We start from the raw sequence: 15,321 nt of genomic DNA, 5'->3' as shown, positions 1-15,321 counted from the left end.
AGTGGTTAGAGCAGGGGTGGGCAAACTTTTTGACTCGAGGGCCACAATGGGTTCTTAAACTGGACCGGAGGGCTGGAACAAAAGCATGGATGGAGTGTTTGTGTGAACTAGTATAAATTCAAAGTAAACATCATTACATAAAAGGGTATGGTCTTTTTTTTTTTATTATTTCAATACTTCTATTCATTTCAAACATTTTAACAAGAAGAATGTAAACACTAATTATTATAATTTGAAACTTCAAAAAATGGAGGAATCAGAGCACAATAACATACCTTATATTGAAGATGGCAAAGGCAAAATAAAATTGCCTGACAAAGGAAAGGTACAAAAGCCTTTCAAATTAAACTTAAATATAATAAAATAATTTAAAACTAAAACAAATAGAAAAGAACAAAATGTGTAAACAGTAAATTAAACATTTTCTTTAGTGCAACTTCCAAATTATGCCCGGGACGTAGATATAGATGGCAGTGTAGACTGGGTTGAAAGGTTTTTGGTCTTTAAAACATCAACTTCAGTGGGAACAGTGTTGTTGGTCTCCTTTTTAGCTAATGCTCTGATACTGTGCTCTCCAGGGGCGTGTCTCCCTACATCACCACGATAACGTGTCTATGCATTCCCAGGGTGATGTCGGGGGACGCGTCTGCGGGCATTACAAGGAGCCTCTGGAAGATTGAGAGGTTGTTCCTTCTACTGAATGGGCGGATTTATATCCGCCCACTCAGAAGAAGGAGCTGCGGCCGTGTTTCCCGACGTTGCCATGTTAACACTGCTGCTGGTGAAGGAGCGGAGGGGAGAGCAAGAGAACCCTCCACTCTTTTGGCTCCGTGGGCTGGATAGAACAGTTGAACGGGCCGGATCCGGCCTGCGGGCCATAGTTTGCCCATGGCTGGGTTAGAGGGTGATCAGGCTGGCAGGCAGAAGCGGTTAGGGGCAATCAGGAAGGCAGGCAGGTGAGCGATTGGGAGCCAGCATTGTGAGAGGGATGTTTGACTGCCCGGTAGGATCGGGCCTAAACGGGCAGTCAGACATCCCTCGAGAGGTCCCATATTGGAGAGGGTGCAGGCTAGGCTGAGGGACACACACCCCCGTGCACGAATTTCGTGCACCGGGCCTCTAGTAACTTAATATTATGATATATTTTTCTCAAGCCTTTTTCCTACTCAAAATTGTTTGGTTTTTACTTATATGTTAGAGCTACGTTTACGATCTTGTCTGCTGCTTTTTTCCCTTAACATTATTCACCTAACATACTATTTATCATAAACATTTTAATGATTGCATAATTTTAGAATCATTAAAAGTAATATAGAAATGTGTTTATAAGAGGTATTAATCCCATTGGATATTTCAGTAAATATTCATTGTTTTAAACCTCTGATCTGAAAACCTAGGGTTCCTTGAATCAACTGGTACATAGCCTTGTATATATTTTCTTATTAATATTTGAGTAAAGAAAGCCTTATAAAATAATTATAACTTAAAAATTGTTCTCAGAGACAAAATAAAAACTTTGATTTTTAGGGAAAAGTTTGGAGTTGCTGATCCATTGGGTTAAGAATTGCTAGTCTCTCTTACTTCTGCAGCAAGGAGTGATTAAATATTTCCAAGTGGGAGGACATCTTTTTTTTTTTTTTTTAATATATTTTATTAATTTAACAGACAGGAAGGGAGAGGGATAGAAAGTCAGAAACATCGATGAGAGAGAAACATCAATCAGCTGCCTCCTGCACACCCCCTACTGGGGATGTGCCCGCAACCAAGGTACATGCCCTTGACTGGAATCGAACCTGGGACCCTTCAGTCCGCAGGCCAACGCTCTATCCACTTAGCCAAACCAGCTAGAGCAGACGTCTTATGTATAAAGTCTTATCTATCACAAAGAAGGAAAAGATTGAGAAAACTACTGTATTAAATGTTTACTTTGTCATGGGGAATGATAGAAGGAAATTTTTTTTACTAGGGTAGACCTTGTAACGGATCTAAAGCACCAATAGGATTTTGGTAGGTAGGGCGAGGCAGGCATTCCAGCATCATGTGCCAGACTGTCAGAGGACATGTCAATGATCTTAAAGGGTTGGGCACATTTTGGTAAGTGGGGAAGATAGCTTGCTGGTGTTTGTATTCACTTATTTTTTTGTTGTTGTTCTTCCTCTTACCTTCTAGTATGCTCTTCTCAGCCTCCACAGATAAAACTGTGGCAGTGTGGGATAGTGAAACAGGTGAGAGAGTTAAAAGGCTGAAGGGACATACTTCCTTTGTGAATTCCTGTTATCCAGCCAGGAGGGGCCCCCAGCTTGTCTGCACTGGCAGTGATGATGGTACAGTTAAGGTGGGTGATGTTGTCTCTCTGAGTGTTGCAATTTCTGAGGTGACATAATGTGAACCTTATTATGCCTTCCCCTCTTGTGTTGTACCCTCCTCGCCACAACTTTGTTTTAGCAGTCATTTCCCAAAACAGACGCTTTAAGTATCTAACAGAACCACATCAAACCATTGTGACTTGGATTAAAATGGACCACCTGAATTGGATTCTTGGCTCAGTTGTTTACTTAATTGTTTGGTCTTAGGCAGTTTTTCTTATCCTCGGTTTCTCAATCTTTGCAATGGTGATAGTAGTATACATGTCTTACAAGGCTATTGTGAAATTAGTCAGTATATAGGAAGGTCAGTACATGGTTTAGTAACACAGGATGAGATCTTAAAGGTCATTTAGTCCAATGATTTCCAACCTGTGTGCTTATCAGAATCACCCAAAGTATCTGTTAAAAACAAAAAACAACCAGATTCTGGTTCAGTAGGTCTGAAGTGAGATTTTTTTTTTAATTAAGACTATTTTTTAATACTTTAAACATTTTTTTTTTAAAAAAAGACTATTTTTAAAGCAGTTGTAGGTTCACAGCAAAATCGAGGGCAAGATATAGTGATTTCCTATATATCCACTGTCCCACATATGCACAGCCTCCCCCATCAGAGTGGCACATTTGTTACAATTGATGAACCTACATTGACACGTCGTAATTACCCAAAGTCCATAGTTTACATTAGAGTTCACTTTTAGTGTTGTACATTCATTGGATTTGGACAAATGTATAATGACATGTATTCATCACTATGGTATTATACAGAGTATTTTCAGTGCCCTAAAAATCCTCTTTGCTCTGCCTATTCATCCCTTCCAAGCCCTGGCAACCATTGATCATTTTACTATTTCCATAATTTTGCCTTTCCCAGAATGTCATATAGTTAGAATTATACAATATATAGCTTTTTTCAGATTAGCTTCTTTCTCTTAGTAATACGCATTTTAAGACTCCTCTATGTCTTTTCATGGCTTGATAACTCATTTCTTTTTAGTGCTGAATAATATTCCATTATTTACGTATTTACCTACTGAAGGACATCTTGGTGGCTTCCAAGAATTGGCAATGATGAATAAGCTGCTGTAAACATTCATGTGCAGGTTGTGTGAACCTACATTTTTAGCTCCTGTTGGTAACTGTCAAGGAGTGCAATTGCTGGAACGTATCATAAGAGTATGTTTAGCCCTGGCTGGGGTGGCTCAGTTGGAGCATCGTCCCATACACCCAAAGGTCGCAGGTTCAGTTCCTAGCCAGGTCACATACCCAGGTTGTGGGTTCAATCCCCAGTGTGGGAGGCAACCGATCAATGTTCTCACTCTCATATTGAAGTCTCTCTCCCTCTCCCTTCCTCTCTGTCTAAAAGCAATAAAAGTGTGTCCTCGGGTGAGGGCTTAAAAATAAAGAGTAGGTTGAGTGGTCCAGAGTAGCATGTCAGAGCCCAAGTGAGGTGAGGAGAGCATCCACACAGGACAGGGAGGCAGCCTGGGGAATTGGAGGGTGAGGAAGGAGGCACTGCCCAGCATCGAGAGTCAGTGCCCTAGTGGGGTAAAAGGATTATCTACACGTTGGTGGCAGAGACAAGATAATGTCAGAACCTTAGCTGAGGGTGCCCACACAGGGCAGGTGTCTGAGGCTGAGCAGGATGAAGATGGCATCCCTAGGGAAGGGCAGCCTAGAGAGGGGTATTACAGCCCAAGCAGAATGAAGAGCGTGTTCGTTCACACAGAGGGATGACCCAAATGGGATGAGAAAGGGGTCCACATAGAGTTAGCTGAGAATGGGAATCACAGTTCAGGAAAAAGGATATCTATTCAGGGGAAGGATGGAAGAGGATATGGGGGGTTGGTTATACAGGAAGCTTGATCAAATAAGTATAATAGAAGACAGACTACTCACCATCAGAGAGAGGAGTTACCAATACTGAAGTAGAGAAAACTAAAATGCATCGTGTGTGGTTGGTATCAAATTGGAAGTATCAGTGTGAATTCATGACATTCAATATACAAACAGATATAGAAAAAAACAAATGTAGATGTGTATACCTATGTATACATATATTTTCTAACTGACCATTCAGAGGGTTTAGGAATAATAACACCCCAACAGCAATGAGCACATCTACTGCTCAGGTCTTGGCCTTTAAAGTACCACTTTCCACTAAAAGGAACCAGGGCTCCTTTTTGGACTGGGCAGGGAATGTACTAGATGAGCCTTGAACATCTTATGCAAGAAAGCTTGTCAAAGAACATCTTAATCAAATTATCAAATTGAACTTTATTAGTAACTAGAGGCCCGGTACATGAAATTATCCATCATTTTAAAAAAAAATTATGAATAATGCTGCTACAAACATTCATGGGCAAGTGTTTGAACACCTATTTTCATTTCCCTTGGCCATATATCTAGGAGTCCAATTGCTGGGACATAATGGTAATTCTGTGTTTAACTTTTTGAGGGACATCAAAGTTTTCCATAGCAGCCACATCATTTTACATTCTCATCAGCAATGTATGAGATTTTTTCAATGTAAGAACCCCCAATTTTTTTACATCCTCACCAACACTTGTTATTTTCTATGTGGGTTTGTTACTGTTATTAATATCGTTACATCTTAATGAGTGTGAACTGGTACCCAGTTATTGCTTTTTTTTTTTTTTAATAAATCTTTATTCAGATTATTACAATTATTTCTCCTTTTTCCCCCCATTGCTCCCCTCCACCCAGTTCCCACCCCACCTTCTGCCCTTACCTCCCCCCCACTGTCCTTATCCATAGGTGTATGATTTTTGTCCAGTCTCTTCATGACCCCCATTCCCCTTTCCCCCTGAGAATTATCAGTCCACTCCCTTTCTATGCCCCTGATTCTATTATATTCACCAGATTATTCTGTCCCTCAGGTTATTAATTCACTTGATTTTTAGGTTCACTTGTTGATAGATATGTATTTGTTGTTCATAATTTTTATCTTTACTTTTTTCTTCTTCCTCTTCTTTAAGAATACCTTTCAGCATTTCATATAATACTGGTTTGGTGGTGATGAACTCCTTCAGCTTTTTCTTATCTGTGAAGCTCTTTATCTGCCCTTCAATTCTGAATGATAGCTTTGCTGGGTAGAGTAATCTTGGTTGTAGGTTCTTGCTATTCATCACATTGAAAATTTCTTGCCACTCCCGTCTGGCCTGCATAGTTTCTGTTGAGAAGTCAGCTGACAGTCGTATGGGTGCTCCCTTGTAGGTAACTAACTGTTTTTCTCTTGCTGCTTTTAATATTCTCTCTTTGTCTTTTGCTCTTGGCATTTTAATTATGATGTGTCTTGGTGTGGTCCTCATTGGATTCCTTTTGTTTGGGGTTCTGTGCGCTTCCTGGACTTGTAAGTCTATTTCTTTTACCAGGTGGGGGAAGTTTTCAGTCATTATTTCTTCCAATAGGTTTTCAGTATCTTGCTCTCTCTCTTGTTCTGGCACCCCCATAATTCTGATGTTGGTACGCTTGAAGTTGTCCCAGAGTCTTCTTACATTATCTTCAACTTTTTGGATTTTTTTTTTTTGCTTTTTGCTTTTTCGGTTGAGTGTTTTTTGCTTCTTTGTATTTCAATTCTTTGACTTGATTTTTGTGTTCCTCTTGTCTGTTTTTGGGTCTCTGTATAATATTTTTTATTTCAGTCAGTGTATGTTTAATTTCTAGTTGGTCCTTTTTCATATCTTCGAGGGTCTCGTTATATTTATCGGCCTTTTCTAGGATATTCTTAAAAAGCCTTATAACCGTGGTTTTGAATTCTATATCCAGTCGTTTGTTTTCCTCCATTTCTTTCGTTTGTGATCTGATTCTTTGACGCCGCATTTTCACTGCTTCCCTGAGTTGGTAAGGTAGATTTGTGTGCTAGGTTTCCAATATGGCCCAGTGGGTCTGCTTCCCCAGTTAACCTGAGGTGGACACTCTTGGTGCACCCCTTTGTGGACTGTGTGTACAGCCTTGTTGTAATTAAGTCTTTATTGTTGTTGGTATCACTGGGAAGAATTGACCTCCAGGCCAGTTGGCTGTAAGGATCAGCTGTGTCTATGCTGGGAGAAGTTCGGTGCTGGAGACAGCCTTATAGGATTAGACTTGCCAAATTGCAATAGCCTCTGTGCTCAGCTTGGATGGGGTGGAGTCTCAGTCTTGGCTTCCCGTCAGCCTTGCCCTTGCGCGCACGTGCGCGCCTTCAGACCTCTGCCTTCCCTGGCTCCTGAGTCTCCGCCCGAGAGTCCAGACTCCCCCCACAAGAGCGTGGGTCCCCAAGGGCTCGCCTGGAACCAGGGTTCAGTGCAGTCAGAACTGGGGCCCAGTGCAGTCAGGAGCCTCCGACTCCCTTCCACTAGGGAAAGCCTGTGGCAACCTCCGCAGCCTTTGTGCGCACTGGCACGCGCGCGCCTTCAGAGTTCTGCCTTTCCCAGCTCGAGTCTCCTCCCGAGAGTCCAGACTCCCCCCGTAAGAGCATGGGTCCCCAGGGGCTCGCCCGGAACTGGGGTTCAGTGCAGTCAGAACTGGGGTTCAGTGCGGTCGGGGGCTTCCTTCCCCCTTCCGCCAGAGAAAGTCAGCCAGGCTCTCAGCCACCCTTCCTCTCTGTGCGCACAAAGACCCTTTGCCGTACCTCCAATTCTCTGTGAGCTTTTCTCTTTCCTTCTAGTTGTAGAATTTTTACTCAGCCAGCTTTCCTGTGGTTCTGGATGGTGTCCGTTCTGTCTTTTAGTTGTAGTTTTGAAATTGTTGTGCAAGGCAGCAGTTTAGGTGTTTACCTATGCCGCCATCTTGGTTTCTCCCAGTTATTGTTTTTTTATTTATGATGTTGAGATCTTTTCATGTCATTATTGGCCCTTGTTATATTTTCTGAAGAGAAGTTTTTTTTTAATATTTTTATATATTTTAGAGAGGAAGGTAGAGGGAGAGTTAGAAATATCACTGATGAGAGAGAATCATTGATTGGCTGCCTCCTGCACTCCTCTGAGGATCAATACTGCAACCCGGGCATGTGCCCTGACTGGGAGTTGAATCATGACCTCCTGGTTCATAGGTTGACGTTCAACCACTGAGCCACACCAGCTGGACCTAAAGAGAAATATTTATTCAAGTCCTTGCCCATTTATTGGGCTTGTTGTATTTTTGTTGTTGAGTTATAATAGTTCTTTGTCTGGATACTAGGCCTTTCTGAGATATGTGATTTGCAAGTATTTTCTCCCATTGGCAGTTATTTCATTTTCATGACACTCTCCTTTGATGTACAACAGTTTTCTGTTTTTATGAAGTCTAATTTATCTATTTCTTCTTTTGTCACTTGTGCTTTTGGTGTCCTATCTAATAATTCATTGCCATATCCATGGTCATGAAGATTTACCCCTTTGTTCTCTTCTAAGAATTTTATAGTTTTAGCTTTTACATTTAGGTCTTTGATTCATGTCAGGTTAAATTTTACATGTGGTGTGAGGTAAGGGTCTAGCTTCAACTGGTTGTCCCAGCACCACTTGTGAAAAAACTATTAATTTCTTTTCATCTGTGTGGGCTATACTTTTTGCTGCTTCTTTGCCTCATAATTTTTTGGTTGAAAACTAGACATTTGAATATTATAATACTAGAGGCCCACTGCACGAAATCCCATGAGACCGGGCATGCCACGGGACCCAGCGTCAAGTCCCCACAAGCCTGCGTGTGCCTTGCGCGCACGCAGCCCTGTCCACCTTGAAGAGAGTTGTGGACGGAGATAAGAATAGTTTCCTGCCCTAACCTTTCCTTCTCAGGAGCACTTAAATTGACCTTTGTTGGAAGATGAGAATTGAACAGAGCAACACTTACTTGTTCCCATGAAGACATCATATGACGTTCAGCAGGTGCCTTTTGGCATTTGGTCATGACACTGTGATGGCTATTGGTGTCAACGACCACGGGGTTTTCATAATAGAGATGGCAACTCTGGAAATTAGATCTCCTCAGAGTTTGTCGTTGCTGCTGCTTGTTTTAGCTATTATTTATTTAGTGAATTTTCTGGTGTAATTTTATAAAGTTGCGTGTAGCCACTGAAGTCTTTATTTCATTAGCTTAGTGGTTTGCCAATGGTTGGGCAAAGATTTCCTTAATTGAGGGGGGAGGAGAGGCTCTCCTAGTCTTTGCAGATTGACTGTGTGTATGTGTTGGGGCCTGCCTTCACCTCTCAGCCAGGCAGTTCCAACTCTGCATTAGCCTTCATTTCCTGCTTGTACAGAGCCTGCAGATGAGAGTGTGGGGCCTTCTCGGTTATTTTCTGAGCATGTGCGCAGCCATGCGCATGCAAATGACCTTTAGAGTCCCAGGAATGTGTTAGTGCTTTTCAAAGCCTCTCCTGTGTTCCAGGTTGTCTCATTCTCCCACTTTCAGTCCCCAGTGTTTGGCTGTCTTTTGTTTGCCCAAACTGTTAGTCCTTGCTTCAGCAAGCAGAGCCTAGTGCATTATTTGCCTGTAAATGTTTTGGATAAATACCTCTGCCTTGGGAGAGTTCCAAGTTAGGCAAAATAAAGGAAAACCCTTTGAGCTCATCCTTCAGGGTGCCACCAGACAGGTAAAAACAACCACGTTTTTAAAGAATAAGGAATAAGGTCCATTTTGTTCCTTCCTATCCTGGGAACCTATACTGGGAATATGGGCTGTTGTCTTCAAAGGTATTGTTGAGTGAGGGCAGTGGTCGGCAAACTGCGGCTCGCGAGCCGCGGTTTGCCGCTCTGTTGACTAATGAGTTTGCCAACCACTGTCATATACTACCCTTTACCTCTTTGCACACAATATGCCACAATTGCCTAATCCTCACAGCTTCCAACTACACAGTAACATTTAGTCTAGTCCAGTGGTCGGCAAACTCATTAGTCAACAGAGCGGCAAACCGCATGTGGCTCGCGAGGCGCAGTTTGCCGACCACTGAGTTAGGGGATGGAACCAGGGTAAGTTAAAACACCACAAAACTCTTCCTAAGACCCAGGGTTTATTTTTCCTTCATTAAATGTTTGCCTGGTTGCTATAAATTTTTGATTAGTTTCTAGAATTCTGATAAAGTTGATTCTGCTAGTTTTTTTGCTAGATAAGTATCTGCTTTTGTGGAGGGACAGTCTTAAAATTCCCTACTCTGCAGTTTTTGCTGTCTATGTACATCTTTTTTTTTAATATATGTTATTGATTTTTTTACAGAGAGGAAGGGAGAGAGTGAGTTAGAAACATCGATGAGAGAGAAACATCGATCAGCTGCCTCCTGCACACCCCCTACTGGGGATGTGCCCGCAACCAAGGTACATGCCCTTGACCAGAATCGAACCTGGGACCCTTCAGTCCGCAGGCTGATGCTCTATCCACTGAGCCAAACCGGTTAGGGCAGTGGTCGGCAAACTGCGGCTTGCAAGCCGCGGTTTGCCGCTCTGTTGACTAATGAGTTTGCCGACCACTGGGTTAGGGCAATGTACATATTTTTTAATGTAAGTTGTAGCCTACTACTAAGGTAGGACCTACCATTTGAACACACTGGTCTAATTAGTATCCTTGCTGTGCTAAGGACATATGAACTAAGCAGGTAGAGGTTTTCCACTCTAAGGGCATATTGATTAACTATGTTTATTTAAATTTTAACAAAGGACTCTGAAAATATAACCAAAGTGATTTGTTCCACCAACCTTCAGATATGCTGGCAAAATTGTGGTTGCTTCTCACCATGTTCCTAGGATACCCAAAGAAGTTTCTGAACCGGCCCCTATTAGAGATGGATTCACTTCTACAAAGTCCTTGGGCTAAAGGTGTATTATGCAATTACTTCTTGAAGTGCTGTTACTGTAGACTCTTATGTTTTCTGCTTCAGCTTTGGGACATCCGGAAGAAAGCAGCCATCCAGACATTTCAGAATACCTACCAGGTGTTAGCTGTGACCTTCAATGACACAAGCGATCAGATTATTTCTGGTGGAATAGACAATGATATCAAGGTATGTTTGGTATTTGTGTTAAATTTCCCTTTCACTGTCTTTACAGAGGAGAATCTTTTCAAACTTCTGAGATTGTGGTAGCTTACACTTAATAACAATGAGAAGGAAGGTAGTAATTTAGATCATCTTTTCTTCTGTCCTATCTTTATTGATTTCCTAAATCAAGGGTTGCTCGTATAAATGCATCTAACACTTATATAGTGCTTACTTTGTGTCAGGCATTGTTCTTATAGCTTTATGTTATTAATTAATTTAATTATCTCTGTTTTCACGCATTATTTTTGCCTAGGAATACTCTTCTCCTTTGTTGAAGTAAAAAAGTACCTCATCTTTCATACCTTGTCCAAGTGCTTCATTGAGAGCAGAGATTGTGACTTTTTTTTTTAATCAAGTACTTTCCACTAATGAGATGCAAAATATTTTGCTTAAGCCTGGTCGGTGTGGCTCAGTGATTGAGTGTCAACCCATGAACCAGGAGGTCACAGTTCGGTTCCTGATAAGGGCACATGCCCAGGTTGTGGGCTCGATCCCCAACAGTGGGAAGTGTGCAGAAGGCAGCTGATCAGTGATTCTCTCTCATCATTGATGTTTCTATCTCTCTCTCTCCCTCTCCCTTCTCTCTCTAAAATCAATAAAAATATATATAATTTTTTTTCTTAAATTAGTGCCCTACTTGCTCTTTCTGTGGCAAATCCCAATACATTTTGGCCTATACAAATACCATGTGCAGGCCCTAAGGGGGAAAGTCTGGAAATAGCACTCAAGTGCTGTGAGGGATGGTGAATTGCATTCTCTCTTGGTTGTTAATAAAGCTAAAGATTTCAGCAGTGCCTTCTCTGAAGAAGAGGAACAATATAGCTTGAATAAAAAAGTGTCAGCCATTTTAAGTTTTCTTTCTTTCTTTTTTTTTTTAAATATATTTTATTGATATTTTACAGAGAGGAAGGGAGAGGGATAGAGAGCCAGAAACATCGATGAAAGAGAAACATCGATCAGCTGCCTCCTGCACACCTCCCACTGGGGATGTGCCCGCAACCAATGCACGTGCCCCTGACCGGAATCGAACCCGGGACCCCTCAGTCCGCAGGCTGACGCTCTATCCACTGAGCCAAACCGGTTTCGGCTTAAGTTTTCTTGATTATTGAGTCAACACACATCTTGACAAAAAAATTATTGTATATAAAGTGTGTTGGATTCCACACATGAATGAACTATTAATGGGGAAGTGGAGTTGTCTACCTTGTGTATTGCTTTGACAAACAACACCAAACTCATTTCTAGATGAGGCACGTGCCTTAGCTGCTAAAAGGGACAGCAGAATTTTTTTTTAACTTAGAAAAACTACATGGCAATATTAAATCAAATTTGGAGGAAATTTTGTACAATACCAACAACATTAACAAAATTGCTATTCCTTTTGTATATGACATTCCAGACCATTTCTATTTTCTTTTATATGTTTTCACATCATTACAGTCTATGTAAATATAAATATTGTTTTGTATTCTTTATATTTGCTTAATTGCTCACATTTTTACATTTGGTCTTCAGAGTGATTTTTAGGAGTAGCTTGATGATACCTACCAGTTATTGAGGGCCTTCTGTATGCTAGGCATATATATGCTGAGCATTTTTTTGTTTTATATTGTTTTGTTTTTCTTAATCCTCACCTGGGGATACTTTTCCATTGATTTTTTAGAGACAGTGGAAGGGAGGGGAGAGACAGAGAGAAACATCGATGTGAGAGAGAGACATGGTTGCCTTCTGCACGCACCAAGGCCAGGGCTAGGGATCTTACCTGCATCCGAGGTACATGCCCTTGACCGGAATGTGTTGACGAGCCATAACTTAATAAACCATATTTTTTTTCTGTTTGACATTAAGTTTCTTCCAGCTGAAATGTTTCTCCTACATTTCCTACACAGACATATTTATTCTTTTAATAAATATGCTTTTTTATAATGTATATGTGTGTGCATATATGTAATATATGACATTAAATGAAAAATTTTAAGTCTGTATCTTTGCATATTACATTGTTTTATACATTTTATATGCAATCATGTCTTTTTTATATAACATGTTTACTTGTTTTTATATAGTTATAGTTTATTTTTAATTGCTAAGAATCATAGTTTAAGCATTTTTAAAAATATGTTTTATTGATTTCAGAGAAGAAAGGAGAGGGAGAGATAGAAACGTTGATGAAGAGAGAATCATTGATCGGCTGCATCCTGCATGCCCTACACTGGGGATTGAGCCTGTAATCCAGGCATGTGCCTTGACTGGGAATTGAACACTCCTGGTTCATAGGTTGTTAGTTTACCTTAATATTTGACATTTATTTGTTTGTATCTATCTAGTCAAATATAGTAACTTGGCTCCCTTTTTAGAAAGAGGAGTTTTTTCTCTTTGATAAAAGTCCTATATTTTGTGATAAAGTAATACTTGCTCTAGAGCCAGTTTAAGAAGGGATACCAGTTTCTCTGGGCAGTTGACTCTTTAGTAATTCTGCGTATTTCTTTGCTGTTCACAACTTGATTTCTGAGAGCACCTTCTTGTTTTGTAGGTCTGGGACCTGCGTCAAAACAAGCTGACCTACACCATGCGAGGCCATGCAGATTCAGTGACTGGCCTGAGTTTAAGTTCTGAAGGCTCTTACCTTCTGTCCAATGCAATGGACAATACAGGTAACTTTGGAAAGGAAAGCACTCCAAATGCCTAAGAAAGTGGGCATTGGGTGTTAGAAACGTGTACTGGGCCCAGCTGGCGTGGTTCAGTGGTTGAGTGTTGACTATGAACTAGGTTCAGTTCCCGGTCAGAGCACATGCTGGGGTTGTGGCTCCATCCCCAGTGTGGGGCATGCAAGAGGCAGCAAATCCATGATTCTCTCTCATCATTGATGTTTTTATCGCTCCCTCTCTCTTCCTCTCTGAAATCAATAAAAACATTTTTTTTTAAATGTGTGTTAGGATAAATAAGGGTCCAAGGATAGAGTCAGGATGGCTCACAGACTTTCACCAGAGCAGTTAGAACACATAATAGAAAAAGGATTCTAGTCCCAGATCTGCCACCTATTCCCTGAGCAACTTTGCACATAACACTTCTCTTGGCATCACTTTCTACACTGATAAAAAAGAGGACTGGACTTTACTTCTAAGGCTCATTTTAGCTCTGGTATGCTGTGAATCCAAGGCTATATGGGTTCAAGCAAGATATGAGAAACTCTTGATTTGTTTTTTGAAAAAGATGAGAGTCTGGAGATTCATCCAGGGCAGTTCTCAGGCATTTTCAGAGAGCTCCAACTTGGATGATCGAAAGACCTATCGAATCTCAATTGTGCTCTTTCTGACATTACGTCTTCCTTCCCCACTCCAATGCATTATTGTGACAAGAGACGCTCATTAAAACATCTCAACATTCTGAATTTACACACACTCTTATCTTTGCTTGTTTTTGAGTTGTTGAGGAGAATGATGTAGGTAGCAGAAAAGGAGGACGGCTTGTTGGATTATATGCTTAATATTTTTGGAAATACCCCTTAGGTACACAAGTTCATAGGCTTGTTGGGAGGTGGTGTTTTCACTGACATTTTGTAATGAAAACAGTGCCTAGCATTCAATGCGTGCTCAATAAATATTTGTTGAATGCATGAACATTCTTTACCTTCTGACTGTATTGTCAGCTCTGTAGCAAACTTTTATGCATAGCTTTGCCTTTTTATGCCTCTCTGACTTGAAGGATTATTTTTTTCACACTGCTCACTGTGGGTATTTATACATACATTCTGATTTCAATGGATTTACCATTGACTGAATCTAACATTGTTTACAGTAAGGAAAGATGAGATTCCCTAAATGGTTATTAAATTAAGAAGAAGAGGAATTTCTTGTTATGGCTATATAATAAAATTACAAATTCTTTATTTTTGCTTATTGCCTCCAATCTTTTAGAACCCTTTCACATACATCATCATATTTGATCTTTAAAATACCCTTGCTAATGCCTTTTTACAGAGGAGACCAAAACACAAAGAACCTCACTATTTATCTGATACCACCCATATATATAGTATAGCTAAAATTAGAATCAAAGTTCGCTTTCTGATTCTTGGTACAGTGCTCTTTTGATATATATTTGACCTTGTTCAAGTTTAGACTGCCAGGTGCCCCTCTGAGCAAATTTATAAAAGGTTAGTCCTGAGTTTGATTTTTATAGATTGAATGTCACAGTAGTCAATGATGGTTAGATTGTCATATCAAAGCTTTGCTAACTGTGACTCTTTGGGTTGGCAGAGGAATCATTTGCAAAATGTTCTGTTGAAATCAGTGTCACACCCAAGTATTCTCTGTTGCAAATCCCCAGCAGTGTGTTTGACATTTCTCCTTCCTGCCCCCTCAGCTTTCCTCTGTGCCCATAGACCCAGTTAACGGGACTTGAATGCATTTTATTCCTCTTAGCAAAAGGAAAGAGCCTTACCAGGTAGTATTGTACCATTTTGACCTCCTTCCCCCCCCAGGAAATAGCATCTGTAGATTTCAGCTGGGTTCTCAAGGGGCCTCTGGCTGATAACTGTTTTGCTTGGTTTATTTGAATTTGCAGTGCGGGTCTGGGATGTCCGGCCATTTGCTCCCAAAGAGAGATGTGTAAAGATATTTCAAGGAAATGTCCACAACTTTGAAAAGGTGAGTTCTGCATAGCAAAGGAGTTCTGTCCTTTTGATTCAAAGAAACATTGAAGATTGTGCTAAGGTGCAGTATCTACATATATCAAATCATTATATTGTACACCTGATACAATGTTACGTCAGTTTTATCTCAATTTAAATTTTAAAGGAGAGATGACACTGAGGCTAGAGATCAATAGTTCTGCTAAGGGGCTGCATTCCAGTAACACTGTTCTCCATCGAAACTGTTCTTGCTAGAAATAAAACTAGTAGAAGGGTAGGGTAGAAGGCAATCACATAGATAAATGGTGATGGCGCCAACC

General features: G+C 40.7%; 1 protein-coding gene across 1 annotated transcript in view; it reads left to right on the top strand.

Moving 5' to 3' along the window:
• Positions 1 to 15,321, top strand: part of SNRNP40 (small nuclear ribonucleoprotein U5 subunit 40) — a 29,429-nt gene that overhangs the window by 6,886 nt on the left and 7,222 nt on the right. Inside the window, exons 4-7 of the mRNA XM_080655201.1 lie at positions 2,170 to 2,335; positions 10,210 to 10,332; positions 12,902 to 13,022; positions 14,935 to 15,017. Coding sequence (XP_080511327.1) covers positions 2,170 to 2,335; positions 10,210 to 10,332; positions 12,902 to 13,022; positions 14,935 to 15,017 — 493 coding nt within the window. The remainder of the gene's footprint in view (positions 1 to 2,169; positions 2,336 to 10,209; positions 10,333 to 12,901; positions 13,023 to 14,934; positions 15,018 to 15,321) is intronic.

Source organism: Plecotus auritus (genome assembly GCF_963455305.1).
Source record: "Plecotus auritus genome assembly, chromosome: 2".
Lineage (NCBI taxonomy): Eukaryota > Metazoa > Chordata > Mammalia > Chiroptera > Vespertilionidae > Plecotus > Plecotus auritus.
The sequence above is the reverse complement of the archived record's forward strand: the minus strand, read 5'-3'. Positions and strand labels throughout refer to the sequence as shown.